Source organism: Scophthalmus maximus, chromosome 12 (assembly GCF_022379125.1).
Source record: "Scophthalmus maximus strain ysfricsl-2021 chromosome 12, ASM2237912v1, whole genome shotgun sequence".
In the NCBI taxonomy this organism is placed as follows: Eukaryota; Metazoa; Chordata; class Actinopteri; order Pleuronectiformes; family Scophthalmidae; genus Scophthalmus; species Scophthalmus maximus.
This window is the reverse complement of record NC_061526.1, coordinates 6883113-6907545: the sequence shown is the minus strand read 5'-3', so window position 1 is coordinate 6907545 and position 24433 is coordinate 6883113. Positions and strand designations below refer to the sequence as shown.

Here is a 24433-nt window from a genome sequence, read left to right as displayed (position 1 = left end):
CTAGAAGGAGAAATTACTCTTATGTTGAACTGATCGCAACCGGTCGACTTGTGACGAGGGTTTTCACGATGAGACGGTTAGTTCACGAGTTCCTTTGGTTTATTGTCCCCCAGGGGGGAAAGAGAAAATTCAGTTTCACAGCAATTTGTTCATCGGCCTCCACAAAACCACGTCCCGCTCTTGAAAGCAACAGACGAGGACGTCTCATGATCATGAATCATTAAACAGGAAAAAAACAACAAAAAAACCACCGTCATGTGTCGAGAACCAAGCCTGAAAATCTCCCAACTAAAACTTCCCATTTACTATACAGTTTTATACCAAATGCAAAGTTTACAAAGTCAAACTCATGGCAATACAACAACACTGTACAGTGACATAATGAGATAGTACGTAGATATATAGATACATAGAAAGATAGATACATAGATAGATATATGCATATCTGTATAGATACATAGATGTATAGATAGATAGATAGATACATAGATATATAGATTCATAAATATATAGATGGATAGATACATAGATAGATATATACATAAATAGATACATAGATAGATACATAGATATATAGATAGATACATAGATAGATAGATACATAAATATAAAGATAGATTGATACATAGGTATTTACATAGTCGCACATTGCAGATGTAAAATTTGGGAAATGCCTCCGACTGGATGATTCTTTAATGGAGCATAAATCCAATATCTCCTCCGCAGCAGCCTCCATGTGCTCCGTAAAAAAATAAATAGTGTCTCTCATCTCGTGGATCTGAATGGATGTTTTTTTTCTCACTGCCGTGATGTTTCTCCTGCGTACGAACAGCTGCACCGGACCGAGCCCCTTCAGTGTCGAGAGTCGCCCGCACACTTTGTAGAATTTTTGTCAACATCACTTCTGTTATCCTCCACTAAGTTGTGACGTTCTTCCTTACCGCTGCATGTCGACTTCGGCTCCTGTTACATCGACTGAGAGTCGCCGCTCCCTTGTCTTCCCAGCAGGGGGAGCAGCCTCCGTTGGAGAAGATGAAAACCTCCCGCAGCCGCAACCTGGAGGAGGCGCTGTCCGAGACGGACACGCTGGTACGACCCTCACAGTGTGTGTGTGTGTGTGTGTGTGTGTGTGTGTGTGTGTGTGTGTGTGTGTGTGTGTGTGTGTGTGTGTGTGTGTGTGTGTGTGTGTGTGTGTGTGTGTGTGTGTGTGTGTGTGTGTGTGTGTGTGTGTGTGTGTGTGTGTGTGTGAAGGAGAGTGACTTATTGGCGTGTCTTTGTTGATATCACTCGGAGAAGAGGGCTTTAGGATTTTGGAACACTATCTCCTTTCCCTTACACTGACAGTCTGTCTTTTGTGTGTGTGTGTGTGTGTGTGTGTGTGCGTGTGCGTAGGAGCTTACGGATCAGGAGCTCTTCGCCGAGGTGGGCCCCTGCATCACGGTGTCGGTTGCCGAGAAACCCCGTACGCCCATGAAGAGCAGCAAGAGTGAAATGCAGCCCATGCCGTCGCCAAGGTAACAAACGACCCACACGTCTAAGGAATCAGTCGCTTGTGATATTTTTGGATTTATTTATTTTGACCTACGGCTGTCGTGGTCAAACGTAAGTTTAAGTTCTGTGAGCGTGGAACCTGCGAACCACCCACTTCCTCTTCCCCTCACCCACATGTACTGTATGTGATGCCAGCTGTACAAGACAGAGAGCTCCGATTGGCTGAAGTCATGGGCCGAGATAAACATATTGTGGTGGGGGGGGGGGTGTCCCGTGTCTCTCCTCCAGGCTGGACGGAGGCCACACGCCCCGACAGAAGCGCAGCAGCACTCCGATGAAGGAGCGGCAGCTCTCCAAACCGCTGAGCGAGCGCACCAACAGCTCCGACTCGGAGAGGTCGCCGGAGCTGGGACACAGCACGCCGGTACGTGTCGGAAAAGAAACTCCTTGAGTTCCCAAGTTTTTAACGAAGTCGTGTTTCTTTTTTTTCCTTTCTTTTAACTTCCTCATTATCGAAAAAAACCCCATTATTATTTAAACTCGGCGTACGAAGAGAGCATCAGCGTGTCGCAGAACTTCCCACAGAGGGATTTGCACTCTGAAATAAAATAAAAAGTGATGCCTTTGTTCTGTGTCCTCTTCCGCCTGCTGCCTTTTTGTCTTTTCCCAAAAACACACATACACACACACGCGCGCGCATCGTGATAATGTATGACTTTCCTGGAGCTCCGAAATGAATTATGTATGTGCTGATGAGTCATCTGAAGAGTAAACGCATCGCTACAGGGGAGGTTTATGCACTCAGCGTGTGCGTGTGCGTGTGCGTGTGTGTGTGTGTGTGTGTGTGTGTGTGTGTGTGTGTGTGTGTGTGTGTGTGTGTGTGTGTGTGTGTGTGTGTGTGTGTGTGTGTGTGTGTGTGTAGGTCCTGAGGAAGGCGGTGTACGACCAGCTGAACCAGATCTTGTTGTCGGACTCAGGGCTCCCGGAGAGCCTGATCCTGGTCAATGGAACGGACTGGCAGGGGCAGGTGTGTGTGTGTGTGTGTGTGTGTGTGTGTGTGTGTGTGTGTGTGTGTGTGTGTGTGTGTGTGTGTGTGTGTGTGTGTGTGTGTGTGTGTGTGTGTGTGTGTGTGTGTGTGTGTGTGTGTGTGTGTGTGTGTGTGTGTGTGTGTGTGTGTGTGTGTTTCTTCTTCATCATACACCTGATGTTTTGTGTGTGTGTGTTGCAGTATGTGGTGGAGCAGCTCCAGGTGCAGAGGCACCCGGTGGTCTGCACGTGTTCGTCGGCTGAAATCCAGGCGGTGCTGTCGGCCGTGCTCACCCGCATCCAGAAGTTGTGAGTTTCTTTCTTTTGAACTGCGATCTCACACACACACACACACACACACACACACACACACACACACACACACACACACACACACACACACACACGATGAGTTACAGCTTCCCTTGGTTTTGCAGGATGACTCATTTTATGCTCTACTTTTCTGTCAGACCTTTTTTTTCCTCCTCCTCCTCTTTTCTTTTATGACTCCACATCTATAACTTTGCTTCTGTTTATTTGTTTTGCTTCGTCATTTGCCAGGATCATAAAGTTTACCTTCTGAAAGTGTATTTATAATGTATGAATAATTTGATTTGTTTAACCCTAACCCTAGCCCAGTTACATAAATTGCATTCGCCAAATATTTTGTTCATTTGTCAAAGAAAAAGCTGGAAAATTTCTTTGCTTCTTAAATATAACAACTTTCTATGCTGACTGTTTTCCATTAAAGGAACATGTTTTTGTTCTCGACTGTAGATTTGAAATAACAGATATTTGAAGACTATAATATTCATTTAGGCCAAATGCTTATGGACACGTCTGGTTCACCGATGCCTCTCTCTGATCGCGCCATCGTTTCGCACGTCGTCCTCTTCTCATCTGTATTCTTTTAAAGATTCATCCTTCTCTCTCCCCCTCCCTCGGCGTGTCTCTGCAGCTGTAACTGTAACTCGTCCATGCCCCGGGTGGTGAAGGTGGCGGCGGTGGGCAGCCAGAGCTACCTGGGGGCCATCCTGCAGTTCTTCGTCACGCAGCTCGCCAGCAAGACGTCCGACTGGCTCAACCACATGCGCTTCCTGGTGGTGCCTCTGGGTGAGACAGGGTTCCCGTCTTTGTCGCGATGTAGACATTTGATCCGGTCGGTTTTCCATGAATCTTGTGCGGCATTCGTGATACGTGCCCTGCGTCCGCCTCTACTTGACATCGATCGTCTGGCGCCGGCGCGTTGTCAGTTTGGCAGGAAGTCGTCTTCCTGTTTGAGCGGAGAGGAGGAATGAACCCGCTTCACTTCGTTAATCTCCTCGCCACTCTCGTATCGTTGTGGTTTTACGACCTTCATCGCCAGTTTTCTCGACACTAGTTTCGAAACGCGCCGCCCCCTGAAAAATTGCAATTTAATATTTGGTCTCCTCCTCCACCTCCCATGTGGTACCGCGGCTTCTCTGTCGTTTCTTTTTCTCCTTCATGCCGTCTCAACTTCCTACAATTGGTCGGAAAGTCTGAACTATCTAAAACCCCCAAAAAAAGTGTTATCACACGGCAAACGGAGCAAACCACGGTTCAGTTCGACCCGGTCGGACTAAACTAACGTCCAAAGGACTGAACCCAAACAAGGGAGTCGGACTGTGGCGAGGTTCAATTGTTTTGGTGGAGTGACTCTCTCTTCCTGTTTCACTGTCTTGAAGGTTGCACCGATTGGCCAATGGGCAGCGCTTACAGCTGCAGATATCAAAGAAAAAAAAAAAAGCTGACGTCATTTTATTTTCACGCGGTTTCGTTTTCTGAACTTGAAATCGAAATCATTCCACTTTCTTTTTTCCGTCCTGTTCTCGACTTCCGCTCCCTCCTCTTCCTCAGGCTCCCATCCGGTCGCCAAGCACCTGGGCGCCCTCGACAACCGCTACAGCTCCTCCTTCCTGGACGGGCCGTGGCGAGACGTGTTCAGCCGCTCGGAGCCGCCGCAGTCAGGTGCAGGTGACACGCCGTGATCGCGGGCTCGTCGCCCCCAACAACACACACACACACACACACACACACACACACACACACACACACACACGCGTTGACTGAATTTCCTTTTCTCCGTCCGTCGTCTGCAGATCAGCTGGATGTCGCTGGAAGAATCTCCCAGTACATCGGCGGAGCCACCGTCACACACCAGCTGCCCATCGCCGAGGCCATGCTCACCTGCAAACACAGGACGTGAGTTCAGCTGCTGACAAATAATAATGAACACAAAATGTATTTACCCTCTGCGGTTCCTTTAGTATTCCCTTTTCTCTTTCTCCCTTTCCAGGCGAGATGAAGACTCGTACCAGAAATTCATTCCTTTTATCGGGGTAAGATTTCACTCACCGGAATACTTACTTTTGGTTTTAAAAGCCGAGCTACGACGGGAGTATTCGGGGAACTTAAGGGATAAGAAGATGAGAAAATAAGTTCACAATAAGTACAAGAATAAAATCAGAATATTACGAGACTTAAGTCATAATTTTAGGAGGGGAAAAGAGTCATAATGTTACAAGAATAAAATCCAAATTTTACGAGAGAAGTTCCTATTGTCAGAGCCGTAATATTACAAGGAAAAGTCCAAACATTACACGAATAAAGTGGGAATTTTACAATAATGAATTCCTTATTTGACGAGGAAAAGGCAAAAATATTACGAGAATGAAGTCGTCATTTTTGGCTTTGTGTCTTTTTAGAGGCGGAACATCAGAAGATCAGTCTGTCGTGGGCGTTAAAATGAGAATCTTGTCTAGTTATGCTTGAATATAGGTTTCACAAATAGCAAAATACATCAGCACCACATTGTTGCAAGTATCAGGAGTTGGAAAAGATTAGAGATAGGAACTGTGTCTGTTCCTAAGCAAGATCAACACACACTTTTATGTGGAGGAGGAAATTCTCAAAGTATTATGACTCTTTTTTCCTCATTAAATTGCAACTTTTATCTAGTAATATTATGAGTTTTTTCTTATACTATTATTCTCATGATATAACAACCTCTTTTCTTTTTCTCTGCTGACGTGTGTTCCCGTTTCCCAGGTGGTGAAGGTTGGTCTCATCGAGTCCGGCTCTTCTCCGACAGGTGAGATATTCACTATCAGTTTCGACAAACACAAACATCACAGATTGATTTCCCTGGTTTCAGCGCGCCGGTGTTTTTTTCTTCCCGTTGAACGGTTTTGTAGGCGACGCGGACGAGGGCGTGGCCGTGAGTCTGGCCGTCCCCTCCACGTCCCCCCCCTCCCACAGCTCCCCCACGGGGATGATCAAAGAGGCGGCCACGCCCCCCTCCTCCCCCTCCATGGGCAGCGTCGGGACGGTGCAGGGGTGAGGATGAACTCCCTCCTCCTCTTCTTCATCAGCCTCTCTCTTCGTCACGTTACTTTCTTTGTCTTGGTCATTCCCCGTTTCCCCTCCTCCCTCCTCATCCGTCTCTGCAGACCAGTGGCGGAAAAAAAGTTTTAAATAAAGTTTTATATTATCATTTATTAAACAAAAAATGGAGAAATATATAGAGAATAATATGTACAGGTGTGACTAATTTTAAAAAGTAACATATCTTATTGTTGTAAATATAGCTTTGTAAATGTAATTTAAGAATATACCGTAAAATATGTATGTGGTGTTTTCGTTGAATGTAAACATGAAGATTAAATATACACATACATTTAAGATGCTGCTGGTTGCTATGGAGATTAGACTACAGTTAATATAAATTGTGGGTTGCTTAGTAACAGTCAGAAAAAAAGGAGCATCTTACGAAAACTCCAAACGAAGCAACCGGAAATATTTAACAGTGGTGAATCACAGTAGGTCAGATATTCTTATTCTTGAATGTGGCAGGTGTTTAAATGTGAAGCTTGAGTCTCGATGAGGAACCCGCTTTCGTCTCCAGAGCGGAGAAGGAACCAACTGCTCCTGCGAGAACTGTTTTCTCCTTCCTTATGAATACATACATATATATTTCTCCCTCCTTCCGTCCCCCAGGAGCCCCAGCATGTCTCACGGCGTGGACGCCATCGGCCTGCAGGTGGACTACTGGCTGGCGTCGCTCGCCGAGAAGCGTCGGGAGGGCGAGCGGCGCGACGCGACCTGCAAGAACACCCTGAAGAGCGCCTTCCGCTCGCTGCAGGTCACCCGGCTGCCGGGCGGCGGCGTGGGCGTGGGCGTGGGCGGCGGCGACCCGCAGGCCCAGGTCAGCACCATGGCCATGACGGTGGTCACCAAGGAGAAGAACAAGAAAGGTGAGACGACGACGAGGAGGATATCAGTTATCCGAGGGATAACATTATCAAAGGGCCGTGAATGTGAAAACATCGACGTTTTGATCTGTACACGGACACTAGATTGTTACGGACATGTCTTCGGTCACCTGACGTCCGCCTCTGTCTCCCCTCAGTCCCCACCATCTTCCTGGGGAAGAAGCCCAAGGAGAGGGACGTGGACTCAAAGAGCCAGGTCATCGAAGGCATCAGCCGACTCATCTGCTCCGCCAAGCAGCAGCAGACCATCCTGAAAGGTAACGCCGGGGCCGCCGGGGCGATGGCGATGGCGTACCGCCCCCTCCCATTTTTCTGCACCTCTCACTCCTCAATGTTTCTCGCATTCAGCTTTGTTTCCCCCCCCCCCCTCCAGTGTCCATCGACGGCGCGGAGTGGAACGACGTGAAGTTCTTCCAGCTGGCCGCCCAGTGGCCCACTCACGTCAAGTACCTGCCCGTGGGACTTTTCGGCTACAGCAAGCCCCCCTCCTAGGGGCGAGCGCCCGCCCCCTCTCCGGCTCCTCGGACCCGGACTTGACCTCTGACTCTGCTCGCTCCTGTCGCACCTCCACACGCAGAGCCCCGCCCCCTCCTCTCAGCCCCCAACCTCGAGTGGCCGGACTACTTTTCTTTCTCTCCGTCTTTAATTTTACAGTCGTCTCTTATTTCTGTTTTGGGGAAGGATACGAGGAAGAGGAGGAGGAGGAGGAGGAGGAGGAGGGCGGTGGTGTCGGGGTGCGGCGCTGTTACTGGTCACTTTAATGCCCCTTTCAGTGCGTGTTTGCGCGCGTGTGTGTGTGTGTGTGCGGCGACACGCCCGAATGTACAGAGTGCGTGTGCGTGTGTTTACAAAGGGGGCTTTACAGCACAAGTGTATTAGCTAACTGCCAATTTTACGTTTCCGTTCTATGGAATTCAATAAGCATGCGACGACCGACTCGCCGACCTCGAGCCCCTCAAAGTCCGACGCCGCAAACTTTTGACCCCTTCCGACCCGTCGCCTCGACGACCCCCCGATCCACACGTGCATGCGCCGAACCAACGGACACACCGCTCACGTGCCGTACACACTGAGTGACAATGGCAAAAAGGTAGGGGGCTTCCGTGTTGTCGCATGAGCCAATGACAACTCCCAACAAAAGTCATATTCTACAACACGCCCTTCAAAACAGGCCTTTTTTAAAAAATGTATTTAATTTCAAGGGCTTCTGTATAACAGTTTAAAAATACATTTCGCTGTACCGGCGTCATTCATTTGGACATCTGATGCCAAATGTTTCCTTTAAGAAAAAAGAAAAAAAAGTGGAAGTGTTATTGTGCTCTTGTGAAAAAAGTAGTAAAATAACCTCTGCTGATGCTGATGCGTGGTGCGTAGTGGGTGCACTTTTCCTCCATCATCTTTATCCGCTATGCACTTATGAGTACACACGCGTATTTGCGCGCCCCCCCCCCCCCCCCCCCCGGACAGCAGATATGCAACAGGAAGCTGAAATGTTCAAAGACGCAGCAGCGTTCATGGGAATGTGACGGGGAGAGCTTTCCCCCGGAGGAGAGTTCATGCAACAAGAAACGGGAGTTAATCACCCGCAATAAAAGCACAATGTCGTCGCCACGGCAACTTCACTCTCCTCTAAAAAAAGATAAAAATAACAACAACCCCAATGCTCGGAAACTCCGTCATAACTTTCATTTTAATGGGGGGGGGGGGGGGGGGGGGGGGTTCACTTAATCTTGGATCCAGGACCTGCTTCCTGTTTTCTCTAGGATGTCGTGAGGTGATTAGTGAGTGTTCAGTAACTGGTGACAAAGTGTGTGTGTGTGTGTGTGTGTGCGGTGAAATTAATTTAATGTGGTCGGAAACCTTAAACTTCAAATAAATAAATCACTAAATAGGCGAAACACTTTTTTTTCTACCATCATGTGAAGGAGGGCGCATGTGTGCGTGTGTGTGTGTGTGTGTGTGTGTGTGTGTGTGTGTGTGTGTGTGTGTGTGTGTGTGTGTGTGTGTGTGTGTGTGTGTGTGTGTGTGTGTGTGTGTGTGTGTGAGAGAGACTAATTTGGTTGGAATGAATTGATGGTACAGATCTAAGAATGTGTCTGGATCAATAATTGATCACCTACATCGTAACACTCTCCACATCTCCAGTGAAGTATTAGCAACATATATTTTTGAATAGTGTGTTGTTGTTTTTTCTGGATTGATTGATTGATAATGAATATTGCTCCCTGTCCCGTGTCGATATGACAGTGTTAACAGTTGTCAGTACTTGTCTCCGACTGGGCTCGTCTCCTGCCACACGAGCTTTCAGAAGCTCGTCTGGTCTTGATTTATTTATTTTAATATCCCCTCCCCCCTTCAAATATTTGAATGTATCGAATTCGGTGTACATTTTGCCGTCTTTGCAATCTTTGTGAACGACAGATTTCTTAGGATATGCGTCGCTGTGATACCATGAGTTGTTGCTGATTGGCCCGAAAACAGACAGATTGTTCTCCAGAAATTAACCGTTGCTCCGCCCCCGGGGGGTTTTCTCCAACTTTTACAACAACAAACAAAAAAAAAGGATCAGAGCTGCCAGTGGGCCCTTGAGCGCGGCGCCGTCGACAGCCGCAGAGACCGACTTTGACTGGGCCTTGTGGTCATTGTGCAACCTCTTGAATAACTTGTAAAAGATATTTATAATTTGCCACTGATGACGGTATTAATGTCGATGAATATTATGCTATAGAGGGGGGGAAAAACGTTTCCGTTGCCACGTTTTGAGACCAGATTTCCACGTAACATCCCCTTTGGTTAGCGTGGAATATGTCCCCCATCTTGTTTTTAAAGCTGCACGCCTCGATGTTGTCCACTCGTAGTGACGAACCGGCGCAGAGTTACCCCCCCGACTCCCCCGTTTCCCCTCAGCGTCCCAGCGTGAGTTTAGCCCCTTTCAGCTCTTTGTTTTGGTGAACCGCGAACAGCAGACCAACCTTCAATAAGGTGGCAACCTCTTGGGCTTTTCCCTCACGTTCTACTTTACGGATTTGCCCCTTTCTGCTTTCACTCGCTCACTGGTTGGACCCGAAGTTAAAACCTTGAGATATTCCACGCACAAAAATCACTGGCAAACGTTAAATGTGGTGATTCCCGATGGATCTGTGGGGTTTTCTACGCGGCGCTGATAACTTAAAAAAAAACAACAACAAAGTGAACCTTGTTCTTTAAGTCGTCGTTTTCAATGTTGTTTGGAGGAACGGGAGGAAAAAAACAAAAAAGAACTCCGGCTGTTCAGTAATCTTGAACTCGTTCCCGTGTGTCTTTTTTAAATCCCGTACTTCCGTCTGTACCCGTGTGCGTGTTCGTGACGCTGTGTCGGTGGTTCCTCTGGGTTTTTGAAAAAAAATAGGGAACCGTTCGGTCCAGTGGAATAATCTGTTTGTCGGTGATCAGCGGTGTCTTTATTCTCTCCACCGTTCCTCAGAAACATCTCTGTGTGTGGGTGTTGATGAGGTCGTCGTCGTCGTCGTCGTCGTCGTCGTCTTCGTCTTCGCCAGGCTTCCACAAGCTTAGCCGTCTGAATATGACATATTGTTCCCCCATTCCCTCACAGCTTGTACATTTGCTGTCACGGCCTCCATGGGAATGGGACTTTGCAAAACCCCTTGCCCGGCGGGGAGCGTCCCCCCGAGCTCGGTGGGCTTGTGGAGAGAATTTTTTTGCACAAAGCCTTTTGTTTTCTTCAGCAGCTTATTTGCCTTTTTGCCTATAACAATAACTATATCAGACAAACTATATTGCGTGTACATATCTGATAGCACTTGTTGTATTGTATTCCAGTTTTTGTTTTTGTTTTTAGTTTTTCTTAATTTCACATGTTTTGTATGGTTCGGCTTTTTCATGATTACGTCTGTCGATCAAAACCGGCGTGGGATGGAAAGTGAGAAGTGTCCATTGTTTTGTTTGTTTTTTTAAATAAAGATATTCCTGATTTGTAACTCTTGTCTCTTGTTTTGTGTGTGTGGTTTGGCATTTGCAGCTTATTTATACTTACAATATACAAGTGTTTCCCAAATGAATATGAACATTAATATCTCAGTCATGAGAGAAAAAAAGGAAAATTACCTGAATTTAAAAAGTTCTCAAACCCACAGAGCTTTGAATTATTCTGCAGGACAACAATAAAAATATATAGATTCTTCATACAGTGAAAGAGATTCTTCACAAATTGATAACAGAAGTACTTACAGAAAACTAGAAAATTGAATTTCTGAATTAATTTCAGGAGAAAACCAGTCGGCATCTGCACAAGCTTAAGCCGAAGCGAATCACTGGCACACAAAAAAGCGTTATAAAAAAGCTGAATAAGATATCAGCAACCCCTCCATTAATACAAATAAAACTATTTAATTCCGTTAAATTAAAAATGAACCATAAAACATGCTTTGGAATTATTTTAGATGACCCTAGGATTTAAATTATGATGACATATTTCACCATGAACACTTTTATCTTGATTTCTATCGATATAAAAAATGACCAAACACTCAGCAATAGCTGTCCATTGTATGTCTGTGTAATTTACAGAAGTTCTGTTTGATTCTGTTCCTCCAGGAAAACGTTTCAGATCTAAAGGCGGAACTATAAAACTACACAAACACCCCCCAAATGAATGGCTTTTTGGCTGCGCGCATGCGCGAGCTAATTTCCGGCTTTTCGGCTGCGCGCATGCGCGAGCTAATTTCCCGCCCATCTCGGAAAAGAGGCAGACGTGAGTCATCTTGACAGTTTGCTTCATCTTTGGTAACCGTATCTGGGAGGCGGGCGGCCATTTTTTTTTTGCCCGTAAACTGTCACGTTTGAAGCACATCTTCTACGACAACGCCACCGGTTCATTATTAATACATATTTGAAATCTTTAGTGTGAGTTTACGTGTTTTGCTTCCTCTTCGGGGTTTGTAATCGCATTGTAATCGCATTAAACTAAGCTCGGCGGTGTTGTGGTTTATTTTCGGTGCATGATCTCGATCTTTTCCCGGCGAAATGACGCGAGAAGCGTGACATCATGAATTAGACCACGTGACTGGAGCTAGTTCCTCGTACTCAGCCCCTTTCAAATTAAAAAGCTAAAGGTTGTATTACAGTTCAATGCAATTGGCGGTAACCCATTACGGTTTGTAGATAACGGAACCCCTTTCTTTATACACAGTGGGCAACCCTACATTTGTCGTGTTCAGTTCGGTTCAGTTGCGTTACGTCGTCCTACTTTGCGACGCTGTCGCTGACAATTTTAAGATTTTTATTTTGGAAAACCCCATCCGGAAGCAGTTTGATTTCGGTCAGCGGGCTTGCGACAGGTCTGCGCGGAGCGGAGCATCACAAACATTTGTCCTCCTGCTTTTGTTCGACGGGACAGAAAGCACCGCACTCGTCTTCGATGAAGGTAAAAAAACAAAACAACAACAGCCCTTTATTAATATTAATAATACAAATATCAATATTGACACGCGTACGAGGCTGTGGACGGCGATTTAAAACGCGTGGTGTTTAATATATATATATATATGTTTGTTTTTTAAGCCAGCTGTCAAATCAAACGGTTATTTCATCCTCCGCAAGGTCCGCGAACGTGTCATGCAGTGTTTGCTGCCTAGTACTCATCGCTTTAAAAAAAACAAAAACATTATCTGCGTTTTATTTTAATCTGTGCACATGGTTAATGTGTATAACTGGACTAGTTCAACGTGCACGGGTGGAGTGTGTGTGTGTGTGTGTGTCTTGTGTAACAGCCCGCAGCTCGGGGCCTGCACTGTTTACAAAACGCTGACCCGTGAAGGCAGCGCGACACTGCAGCGCGACATTACAGCGCGTTTCGCACCGGGGTGCGTTTCATTTAATTCACCGAGTCATCTTGTTCGGTGCCCTGAGGGGAGCGGCGCTCTCCCGTCGTCGGTCACCTTGGTTGGGCTTTTTGCAGCCGACGACGAGGCTTTCCGGGGCCACAGGCCTCCGACCGGCCCACCGCCGGCCTCGTCGACCCTATATTCGCGGCTTGAAAACAAGTCTTTAGAGGATTGCAGGAGAGGGCGGTGACATGGTGGACCGTGGATGGGACGTTTCGCTTTTTTTGTGTGTGTTTCTGTGTTCGATGGAAGTCGGCGAGGAAGCGAGCGTGGATATTGGTGCATTGCAGCCAGTGCATGAGGCGGATGGGAGGGGGGAGGAGGAGGATGGAGGGATGGAGGGAGGATGGAGGAGGAGGAGAAATAGAGGGAGGGATGGAGGAGGAGGGAGGAGCGAGGAGAACAGGTGCGCACCCAGCATCAAGGAGTCACGATGCTCATCAATATTTAGTGACCGGTCTCCATCTGGGAGATATTTATATTTATGTATAAGTATCATATGTTTTTTTTTTGTTTTTTTTCTACATATCATTTGGAATATTAGTCATCGTCTGAAATGAATAAGATACAACAAGCTCGAATGTTGTCCCAGCTGAATTAATGACAGTGAATGCATCGCCATTGTCTTTGGTCAGGTGTTACAGTCGTGATGACTGTAACGACCAGCCACGCAAATATGAACGTCATAATGTCATAGTGATAAACAGAAGTGTATATATATATATATATATATGTCTTCAGACGGAGAGAAGGAGATAGTCTTAAAACAACCCTCATATGAAAAATATCTACTTATGACATGAAATTGGAAAACGTGTCCTTATTCCACAGGACAACAACAACAACAACAACAACACACGGGTCACATTGGGTCTGAAGGGGGGAGAGAGATGAAGCTCATTACTTTGGACATTTTATTTTTACGGACCAATCAAACAATTGGAGATTGACAGATTGATTGATTGATAGATAATGTAAATAGTCGCAGCTGTAATCGTGTGTTCAATATAAAGAGAGAAAAATATTGCGATAAAGGAGCTGTATTCAGTGAAATATTCTTTTATATTGTTTAGATTAGAGTCCAGCGCACACAGATTTTTTTTCCGATTGCGGTATGATATTTGAGTTTAAAAATAATGCTACTGTATATCGGTCAAGCATTGATGTGAAACATATGCAGTTTTTGATTCTGATCATTTGAATTTTTTAAAGATCATTTGAAAGATTTTTTTACCGAGTGAAACATCTTACGTAGTTAAACATCTAATCCTGCAGTTTCTCCTTTTCTCACAGGTCAGAGTATTAGTCGATACATACATACAGTATATATATAGATATATATAGGCATATATCTGTAAAAAAGATGAAAATATTGGCCTCGCTGATGCATGAGTCAGGCGTCAGCTCACATGCTCCTGTTGACATTTGATTTTCTTCTGTCACCACCGGCGTCACTGTGAATCGGCGCGTCTCCTTGGAAACGGCAGAACTCTAGAGCGACAGCGTCTTGTTTTAATTGGCTTCACTGGCAGCTGCTGCGTCAGTGTCCAGCTCGGAGGAATGCTCTCGTCGTAATCTGAACGGGTTCAACTCAACACATATTCACACACACACACACTTTATCACTTTCAATCTAATCTAACCGCCTGAGGGGCACATTATGCAATAATGAAAGGAACAACCCTCATCATCCATTAGCTGTTGAACTCCAGTGTGTTGTTTTCTCTCCGACCTCCCTCCCTTTCTTTCACCGAGGATCTTTTTCCTGTCCCGTCCGCCTCCAGCTGAGCTCAGTAGCCCACAGACAAGCGGGTCCGGTTGCAACTGTGAGAATCCCGTCTCAACGGTTGTTGTGTGTTTTCTGTCCTCGCAGCGTGCATGAAAACCGACCAGGCAATGTCCACCATGGTGTATCCGCGCGAAGACGCCCTGGAGCGCCTGAGCCAGGATGAGATCGTCCTCAACACCAAGGCCGTCATGCAGGGCCTGGAGACGCTGCGCGGCGAGCACGCCCAGCTCCTCAACTCGCTGCTGGACTGCACGCAGCCGCCCGTCGCCCAGGAGAAGTCCGGCCTGCTGCGCAAGAGTCTGGAGGCCATCGAGCTGGGCCTGGGCGAGGCACAGGTGAGACACCCGGGGCCCGGTCCTAACCCTGGAATGGATCTACAAGGGATAGGGGTTGAAATCTCTGCCTAGGAAATGGGACACCACTTGTTACTCAATTCCCAAAAGCATTCCGGGAATTTCCTTCTACCACTGGAGGGTTTGTGTGATGTTTACTTAGGCTAACAAAGAAGCAAACACCCCGTGTTAAAACAGTGACCTCGTCTTTTCCCCTCCAGGTGATCGTGGCCCTGTCCAGCCACCTGAGCGCCGTGGAGTCGGAGAAGCAGAAGCTGCGCGCGCAGGTGCGCCGCCTCTGCCAGGAGAACCAGTGGCTGCGCGACGAGCTGGCGGGGACGCAGCACAAGCTGCAGCGCAGCGAGCAGAGCGTCGCGCAGCTGGAGGAGGAGAAGAAGCACCTGGAGTTCATGAACCAGATCAAGAAGTTCGACGACGACGTGTCGCCCTCGGAGGAGAAGAGCCAGGGCTCCGGAGGCGGCGGCGGCGGAGGGGGAGGGGACACTTCGAAGGACAGTCTGGACGACTTGTTCCCCAACGACGACGACCAAGGACCAGGTATGACATTGGCGCCGTGGCTCGGGGAGCTGATATCAAGAGATATAGCTATATATATATATATATATATAAATATAAATATATATACACTTACAGTCAAGGCAGGGCTGAAATTATTTTCATTGTCAGATCATGTGTAGATTATTGTCTAGATTATTTTGAAAAGTCGTTAGCTCACTCTTCAGCTGCTACAATCTTACCTGAGTCATAGAAGTGTTCTTCTTAATCACTCTAGATAAATATCATATTGATCTTTTTAGCGTGAGAGTATTTCTTTTGAAGAACAGTGTTTTTTATTAAGTCGTTTCTTCATCTTACATAATTCACAGCAGAATTCATCTGTCTAATCTTTATTACTTTTAGCACTTTGAGATGGCTTTTAGCAATGAAAAGTGCTCTATAATTGAAATGTATTATTATTACTCTCTATAGATTATTCACCTGTCGGAGTTTATGTACAACAAGTTTGCTGACACCAGCTTCTTCTATGTATTTTTGCTTTGCTCTGTTTTATGTTATTGTTTTTGGGGGGAGGAGAAATGTGATTATGTTTCATTGTGCCGTGATCGTGTTGTTTTGATGTGCGTTTTTTCCGAGATTTCTGATATTTATGAAAGTTTATAATATTTGTGATCGGCCTACGTCACCTTCTCTCCAGATCTAGATTCTCTCTAGATCTGGATCAGCTAGAGATTCACTGAGATTTAAGCTTAATTCAACTGCGGTGCTCATTTTCTGTCCGTGCAATTTTCAACATGTCACACGTGCAATCCTGTCCACACTTTGTTCTGTTTACATTGTATGTAGATATGATTTCTATTCATTTTATATTTCCTTGTGCATATTTTGCATATTTACTCCGTGTACAGATTTTAAATTGTCTTTGGCTGCCACAGTGGGACTTATAATAAAAAAAAGTATCTTATATTATCTGAAGCTTTATACAGGTTCCTGCTAACAAACTGTTAAAGTATCTTAGTCGAGCAGTTTCTTGTCGTAGACTCTTTAATATCCGGTTTATGTTTATGAGTGATATTCAAATGTATTAAATTATAAGCATAACTTGTTACCTTCTTAACTTGCACATTTAGAAATTAGACAGCTCAGCACCACCTAGTCTTAGTGATATCATTTGTTTTAGTCAGTTGAGTTATTTTTCTATGTGTTTTGCATGTTTCCCTCCGCCCGCCTCCTCCCAGCCCAGCCCAGCGGAGAGGTGGCGGCCCAGCAGGGGGGCTACGAGATCCCGGCGCGCCTCAGGACGCTGCACAACCTGGTGATCCAGTACGCCTCGCAGGGGCGCTACGAGGTGGCCGTGCCGCTGTGCAAACAGGCCCTGGAGGACCTGGAGAAGACGTCGGGCCACGACCATCCCGACGTGGCCACCATGCTCAACATCCTGGCCCTGGTGTACAGGTGACGGATCGGGGGAGAGGAGGGTCGCGTCGCGATCATGGAGCCAAACAACGTTTCAGGTTCTGAACTAAAAGCTGCCGTTTCGTCCCCCAGAGACCAGAACAAGTACAAAGAGGCGGCTCACCTCCTGAACGACGCGCTGGCCATCAGGGAGAAGACGCTGGGGAAGGATCACCCGGCCGTGGCTGCGACGCTCAACAACCTGGCCGTGCTCTACGGCAAGAGGGGCAAGTACAAAGAGGCTGAGCCGCTCTGCAAGAGGGCGCTGGAGATCCGAGAGAAGGTAAACGGTTAAAATGTAGAGAAATATTCCTGTACGTGTTACAAATACAGAGTTTATTTGCCCAACTATGATATCGATGGTTGAAATGTCGTATCTTCAGGGCTGTTTTAAAGTTTACAGGTCAGGAGAAAGACCGGATATGTTTTATTGTTTGAACATGGAAGAGACAAATAAACTCAATTTGAAATGATACCGGGAAAAGTACTGGGTGTTTATTAAAAATGGGACTTTAATATCCAAACCTGGTGGAGGTGGTTGTTTTTTGTCCTCATGAGTATCTGTACAATTTACTGTCTGTCTTCATCCAAGGTGATAGATGTTATCAAAAAAAAAACAAGAGTGGTAGGAATGTAAAGGACAAAGGAAACAGAGGGGCACTCGATAGAAATTGTATATTATGATGATTACATACGATGTATGTGTTGATTTTTATTTAAAATGTTCCATGTAAATTGATCGGAGATGCAGATGCTGAGGTTGACCTTGTTTCATTCGACGCGTCGAGTAAAATAAATGTATGTTTGGCTTTGTGCGCATACGACAAAATGTTTAAATGCGAATGCTACATTTTTGTGTAGGTGCTGGGGAAGTATCACCCGGACGTCGCCAAGCAGCTGAACAACTTGGCCCTGCTGTGCCAGAACCAGGGCAAGTACGACGAGGTGGAGTACTACTACCTGCGAGCCCTGGTGATCTACGAGTCCAAACTGGGAGCGGACGACCCCAACGTGGCCAAGACCAAAAATAATCTGGTGAAGCTCCATTATACAGGACATGATCTGATCCTCCTCATGTTTCAGAAGATTTCAGATAAATGAAATAAACAACACACTGTCCCTTGTTCTCCTCCAGGCCACGTGCTACCTGAAGCAGGGGAAGTTCAAAGACGCCGAGGCTTTGTACAAAGATATCCTGACCCGGGCTCACGAGAAGGAGTTTGGATCCGTCAACAGTGAGTAGAGTCAGACTACGAAAAACGTACAAACCACGCACAGTTGGGTTCAGGTTTTGATTTGGCCGCCGCCGCCCTGATCCCTCCCTCACCTCTCCCAGCAGGTCAGCGGATTATCTCGTGCGCGCTGGACCGAGGCATGCCAAGCGGCTTAATGCTGATGGTTTTTTTCTTCTCCTTCCCGATGCCGCTTAGCCCATCAAACCCTTTTAATGTGCTCACGCGAGCCCCCCCCCCCCGCGCCAAACATTTCGTAAACGTGGTAACAGGGGTTTGGTGACAGGCGGCCGTGTGCTCGCGTGAAATCACGTGGCCAGAGAGCGGGTTTTCACGTTTGAGATGTAGGTCTAATGTTTCTCAGTTAGTGTGAACTTTATCAAATATGATTTTCCCTTTGCAGATGACAACAAGCCGATCTGGATGCACGCAGAGGAGCGAGAGGAGAGCAAGGTCGGTAGTTTCAGCTCGAACCTTTTCCATTTGATTCCATTAGCTGGCAGACAGCCGCTTATGAATTATGGTCTGGACGGTGAAGGAGGCGGAGAGCAGATGACAACAGGAGCATTTTTTTTTTTAATAAGGCTAATGTGTCAAACTTTTGTTCCCCCCAACGCTCTTCTCATCTCTCTCAGGGTAAGCGTAAGGACTCGGGCCCGTATGTGGAGTATGGCAGCTGGTATAAAGCCTGCAAGGTGGACAGGTGAGTCGGACAACTACAAAAAAAACGTGGGAATCAGGAAGCAGATAAAAAATGTTGTTAAAATTACTGTCCACAAGTTTTTTTCAAATAAAACCCTCAAATGTTTGAGCTTTTATGTTAAAGAAATCTTTATAAAATGATTACAAATCCCTACCTGTATAGTTATGAGTGATTTTTTTTTTCTCCCCCCATTTGCAAATGTGTGGAATTACATGCATATTGGAATTTCAGTCTATAATGTTTTTTATATTATTACACTGTATATTTCCTGCAGATTTTATATTGTTGTTGTTAACTTGATTGTTCGATTCTCTTTAAAATTGTAAATCATATATGGCAACAGGTGTAAAAGTCATGCCAATGAAGCTTATGGAAATTGAAAGAAAAAAAAGGTCCGTAAGGACACAAAAAGCAGAAAGGGGCGATCGTAATATCAAAGAGAAACATTCTTTTTTTGACATTGAAATAAAAAAAAAAATCAACGAAATTTCAAATTGCCTGAATGTTGCAGTGTAACATGGGAGACTGTAAAAAAAAATCAAATAATAATCTGTCACCATAGGACACATTTCTATCCTGTTTGTCCGAGAGTTCCTGTGACAGTAAGAGTCACACTGATGAAACCGGTTTGTCTTTTGAAAGATTCACACTGGCCGCTATCCAATAAGGCAAAGTGATGCCTTAGTTTAACCTTGGCAACTGTGACTGTGGCTGTTTTACTGCTGCAAGTCCTTCGAAAAAACATGTTAAACCTCAAGTCATCTTTGATTTATACAAAAGATAGTTGTTTGCAAAGGAGTAAAAAACATTTGTTCACACGCATCTAAAAAGGATGATGTTTCTAACTGGACTTTTCTGTTTTGTCTTTTGGAAGCCCCACGGTGAACACGACCCTGAAAAGCTTGGGCGGTCTGTACCGTCGCCAGGGCAAACTGGAGGCGGCGGAAACGCTGGAGGAGTGCGCCAGCAAGTCACGTAAACAGGTACCGCGGCAACGCTCCGACCGCCGGCCGATTTACGGCTGTTGGATATTAGCCTTCTGGGCTCTTTGATTTTTATTAAGCACATAAACTACCTCAAACAGATTTTTAAGATCTGAGCTCGTAGACACGCCGCTTCTTATCCTCTCTCTCTCTCGTAATCTTTTTTTTTTTTTTTATCTTTCTCTTCGCGTGCGCCTGCGTCCGCCTCCTTTAGGGAATCGACGCCATCAACCAGAGCAAAGTGGTGGAGCTGCTGAAGGACGGGGGGACCGGGGGGAGCGACAGGCGACACAGCAGGGAAGGAACGAACGGGCCGGGGGGACAGCGCGGGGAGAACGAGGGCGACGACTCGGCCGAGTGGAACGGGGTCAGTTCACACGTCTGTCTTGAGCCGTCGAGGGGAAAAAAGAAGCTGTGAAAGTTTCATATTAATGTCATGATTTGACATGAAGGATTATTATTCTGTAATTAAACTGCGTCTCTCTGGACACCTCAGACAAGCCTTTACAAGAAAAATCTATCAAAGTGAAATGTTGTCTCTTTTTTTCTTCTCCCCCCCAGGACGGAAACGGGTCTCTGCGTCGCAGCGGCTCCTTCGGGAAGATCCGCGACGCCCTGAGGAGGAGCAGCGAGATGCTGGTGAAGAAGCTGCAGGGCAGCGGACCACAAGAACCTCGCAACCCAGGGTACGTTCACGGCCCGTCTGGAGATATGACCACCGCGGTCAGAAGTCACGTGGAGGACTGCAACTGATCATTTTTGATGTTATGTATGAATTTGTATGCCCCATTTTTGGATTCTTCACCATTGCGAGATGAGGGAACACCTTGGCATTTTGAGTCACATCTTCACGAATACATAACGTTTAAAAAAAAATATGCAGGTTTTGGGTGAAAAGCTTACTTTACCGAAGGAGTAAAATGGAATGGGTCTGGCAAATGAGTTTGCTGTGAAAATGTGCGTCTTTGTCAGATACATTGTGTAAATTTAAACAGTTTGTATGATTTAATTTTACCTTTTGTAAAAAAAACAACAACCATACACTTGTATCAATATGTTTTGTTTTTATTTCTTATTCATTTTAGTTTGCTTTAGACGCTACGTTTTACTGTAATGTGCAAAGCATATGTTGATAGTAGTCTGTGCTACTAGTAGTAGTGAAAGTGCTCTTTCTTAATAATTATTCCATTAGCGAATATCGTTATCTACAAGTTTCTTCTTTGGTCTGACCAACAAAACCGTCCCTAAAATCTAAGTATATTGAATTTACAGTTTTGGTTTCTTGACCTTGGTATCACAAGGTCGACAGAAACAAGTGGACCCGGTCCTAAGATTGTTTTAATTTTTTTTAAATTTTAAAATTTTACCTATCAACCGATTAGTTTATCAATAGTCACGAATGTTATGGTCGTACTCCTCATGTGATTGATTTTGTTTTAATTTGGGGCTTTTTAAGATTCCCCCTCAAACATAATTCATTCATGGACGTAAGGATGGAATTATTGATTGATTTTCATTGTATGATTTATTTAATTTTTTTTCCTGCTCAGAATGAAGAGAGCAAGTTCCCTCAACTTCCTCAACAAGAGCGCGGAGGAGACCACACAGGTGCGACTGCCTTACACACCTCCATCACACCTGCCACGGCACAGGGACAACGCCGGAAACGTCTTTTCAAAAAAGCGTTTCAAGCGTTTAACACATTAATTTTTCCAAAACGAAATGGAAAAAGTGGACTAAAAGTGGGGATGTCCGGTATGGGGGAGACTGCAGTCAATTAAATACCAGAACATTATAATATTTTTAGAATGTGTCGATTAATCTGTATCCAGAGTAACGCCGAGCTCTCGCACTAACACGCGTTGGATTGTTTTCTCAGGACGCCACCCCCGGACTGTCGGACTGCAGGGGACTGAGCTCCAGCAACGTGGACCTCACCAGACGCAGCTCCATGATTGGCTAGACAGCAGGGGCGAGGAGGAGAGGCCGCTTGCCGCTTGGTTTGATCCGACAGACACGCGTTAGAGCTCGAGGCAGATCAAACACTTTGCAAGCGTATTTATTTTTAGAGGAAAAACACTGGAGTAGAACATCACCATAACTTAAAAAACATGAATCCTGTTTCGCTGCTGCTGCTTCACTGTACAAAACGCCTGCTGCCACCGACCAGAACAGAGGATATTTAGATACACATTCATGAGCATGCTGCTTTCTAGATGCGTCTGCTGCACCCGAACGCCTCGTGTTTTTGCCCATAGCACCTTAGCAAAAGAGAAAGCATCATATCCACGTTGTGACGAGTCCCGTTGACCTCGATCTCCGCTCTGAAGGTCGCTCCGGTTTCCGTTCACAGATCTGTATTCCACCTGTAGCATGAAAAGTATTTCCTGATGCTGAAACAGCCATCGAACTGAATATCAAGACGGTACAATCCGAGTTAGATTTTCTTTTTAGGAAAACAAAGGTGTAAAAAAGAGAATACAAGCAATCTTTACATATTTTCAAAAACAGCACTAATCATTTAAACCTCACTATTTGCCTTCTAGTTTATTTTTTTTTTATGTGTATATATAGTTTTAAATTATTTGATATTTCCTTCTTTGTATATAGGGTATATGTGTTTTCTTTTTGTTTACACTGTATTGGGTTGAAGACTGGAACAGAAGAGAGGGAAATATGAAAGGAAACAGAAATTGGCATTTAATCAATGAAATGAAATATTGACCAATTTTAGTACCTCAGACGCTACAATCCACCGATATCGAGAATAAGCTACCATTGAGGTTTCAGTCCAAACTGACGCAACGCACTTTGACCATGACATGTACTGTACACTGAGCAGCCATTTTGGATCTACAGTTAAATCTGTGAAATCTGAATCTGGTAAAAAAAATTATTTATTTTTTTCCAAATGAACTGTCTCGCTGCGTCAGTGGATCGATCTCGCAAGAAATGGAAATTGAGAGAAGAAGAAGAAACAAAAAAAAAGGGGGCGGGGCTGGATAGTTCATTTGAAAGTAAACTCACCAATGGACACAATCACTTTTCTCACGCTCCTCTAGATACGACCTATATTTGGTACGAGAAGGATTAATCAAACCTAATCAATACTTTCTCCTCCCGCTATTGATTCATTTTTAATTAAGTCTGAATGATAATGAAGGAAAAATGTTGTGGAGGAGCGATTCGAAAATATTTTGTTTACAATCATGACGGCAGGACATTTAAGGCGTAATCGACCCTCATTCAAATATATTTATGGGTACCGATATTCAGCTGCAACATGTTTACTGTCATTCATGACTTTTGTGTTGTTTTTTTCTTCCCTTTGTTTACTGTTGCTGGATAATTATCATTATGTAAAAAAAACAAACAACAATCCTCAGTGTTTCGTCGTCGATGCCGACTGCGACCGGTTTCATTGGTCGCAAACCAAATCTGCCCGGTGACCAAACACCCTCTGCGAGTTTTTTTCTCGCGCCGGAGCCTTTTGTTGTTCTGTTTGTGCTGAAAACGGATCATTTGAATGTTGAGTCTTATGTCCAACCGCTGCGTTTAGCACTGGACCTTTCTGTGTGTCGTCTCTTTTGAGATCAAACTCCACCAAAAAGAAACCTGTCCACAGAATGTCGGGGGTCGTCGAGAGGTCAGACCCAAGACGACCCGAATGTGATTTCTCGAGAAAAAAAGCGTCGACGTTGTTGCGTTCGCACCTTCGTCACGAGCCTAAATAAACCTCTTCACACTCATCGCTCTTTTTATTATATTTTTTGCTAGTTGAATCTCATCAGCCTCCGATTGTGCTGAACGTGCAGGGGTTGGGACGCAGGTTAGCGGATTGTCATGAAGGACTGAAGGAAGTGGGTTTTTAAGCGGGAAGGAGGAGTCGGCGTTGAAAGAAAAGAAAAGGAATGAAAAGTGCACCGGAAAGAAATCGAGGGAGGAAGAAGTGCTTCGAGTGTCGTCGGCAGCAAATAATGTACAGAGTTCTCCGTGTGTGATCTTTTTATATGTATGTTTTACTGTATGTCACGTTCAAACGCGCGTTAGAGTCGTGGAACATTTCCTTTTAATCCCACGCAGACACAATCTCACCATGTAATGTGTAAAAAATAAAGAAGAGTTGGTGGAACAATTCTTTGTTAGTTAAAGATCTCTAGGAACAATATAACACACGCACTGTAATATCAATAAACCCTTTCGTGGTATTAATCGCTCATTTATTCACCTCGGTTTGTCGCAGGGTTAGTTTTCCCTCTGGGGAGATGTTATGAACATTAATATTTAGCTCAGTGCAGTAGATGAGATGGGGAAAATATAAGTCAATCTACCGCAGTTGTATATATATCTTCTCTTGAATCTCTTGTCGCAGGAGGATTTTGATCCAAAGCTTCAAAGATTTAAAAAAAAAAAAAAAATCATATCTTGGTTTCGCTCGTGTCCAAATATTTATGGCGACCGATGCATCTGCTCAGAGATGTCGAGTATGAGGCTCATGTATGTGGTTTTATGTTTGGGGGGAGGGTGTGCCTAATGTCTGCTCCTATATCGATGACGATGATGTGAAGGGGCCAATCTGATGTGTTTTATCAAAAGTTCAATAAATAAATACAAAATTCCACTTTTCAAAACGATTCTGTCTCTAACATTTTCATTCCCAAACTCCTCCCCCCCCCCCCAATTATCAAAATTGTCTTTTTACGCGTGTGTGTGTGTGTGGGACAGTGTG

At 45.2% G+C, this 24433-nt stretch overlaps 2 protein-coding genes across 7 annotated transcripts in view; both read left to right on the top strand.

Moving 5' to 3' along the window:
* LOC118283763 (phosphofurin acidic cluster sorting protein 1) overlaps positions 1 to 10786 on the top strand; it is a 35515-nt gene extending 24729 nt beyond the window's left edge. For 3 of the 6 annotated variants that reach the window (XM_035606140.2, XM_035606147.2, XM_035606107.2), the window contains 14 exons: positions 1006 to 1089; positions 1393 to 1514; positions 1780 to 1915; positions 2414 to 2518; positions 2720 to 2826; positions 3476 to 3630; positions 4396 to 4512; positions 4638 to 4740; positions 4835 to 4877; positions 5587 to 5629; positions 5733 to 5874; positions 6535 to 6791; positions 6947 to 7066; positions 7183 to 10786. In XM_035606140.2, the coding sequence (XP_035462033.1) occupies positions 1006 to 1089; positions 1393 to 1514; positions 1780 to 1915; positions 2414 to 2518; positions 2720 to 2826; positions 3476 to 3630; positions 4396 to 4512; positions 4638 to 4740; positions 4835 to 4877; positions 5587 to 5629; positions 5733 to 5874; positions 6535 to 6791; positions 6947 to 7066; positions 7183 to 7301 (1653 nt within the window). In that variant the 3' untranslated portion in view covers positions 7302 to 10786. The remainder of the gene's footprint in view (positions 1 to 1005; positions 1090 to 1392; positions 1515 to 1779; positions 1916 to 2413; positions 2519 to 2719; positions 2827 to 3475; positions 3631 to 4395; positions 4513 to 4637; positions 4741 to 4834; positions 4878 to 5586; positions 5630 to 5732; positions 5875 to 6534; positions 6792 to 6946; positions 7067 to 7182) is intronic. The other 3 variants (XM_035606116.2, XM_035606133.2, XM_035606125.2) reach the window with 3 other exon arrangements.
* Positions 10787 to 12113: 1327 nt separating this feature from the next.
* Positions 12114 to 24338, top strand: klc2 (kinesin light chain 2). Its single transcript, XM_035606790.2, has 14 exons — positions 12114 to 12231; positions 14565 to 14815; positions 15034 to 15370; positions 16570 to 16786; positions 16880 to 17069; positions 17648 to 17821; positions 17922 to 18021; positions 18422 to 18471; positions 18654 to 18721; positions 19596 to 19704; positions 19919 to 20071; positions 20266 to 20390; positions 21255 to 21312; positions 21584 to 24338. Exons 2-14 carry the CDS (start codon positions 14570 to 14572, stop codon positions 21665 to 21667), a joined length of 1911 nt encoding a protein of 636 aa, XP_035462683.1. The 5' UTR covers positions 12114 to 12231; positions 14565 to 14569; the 3' UTR covers positions 21668 to 24338.
* Positions 24339 to 24433: the final 95 nt, after the last annotated feature.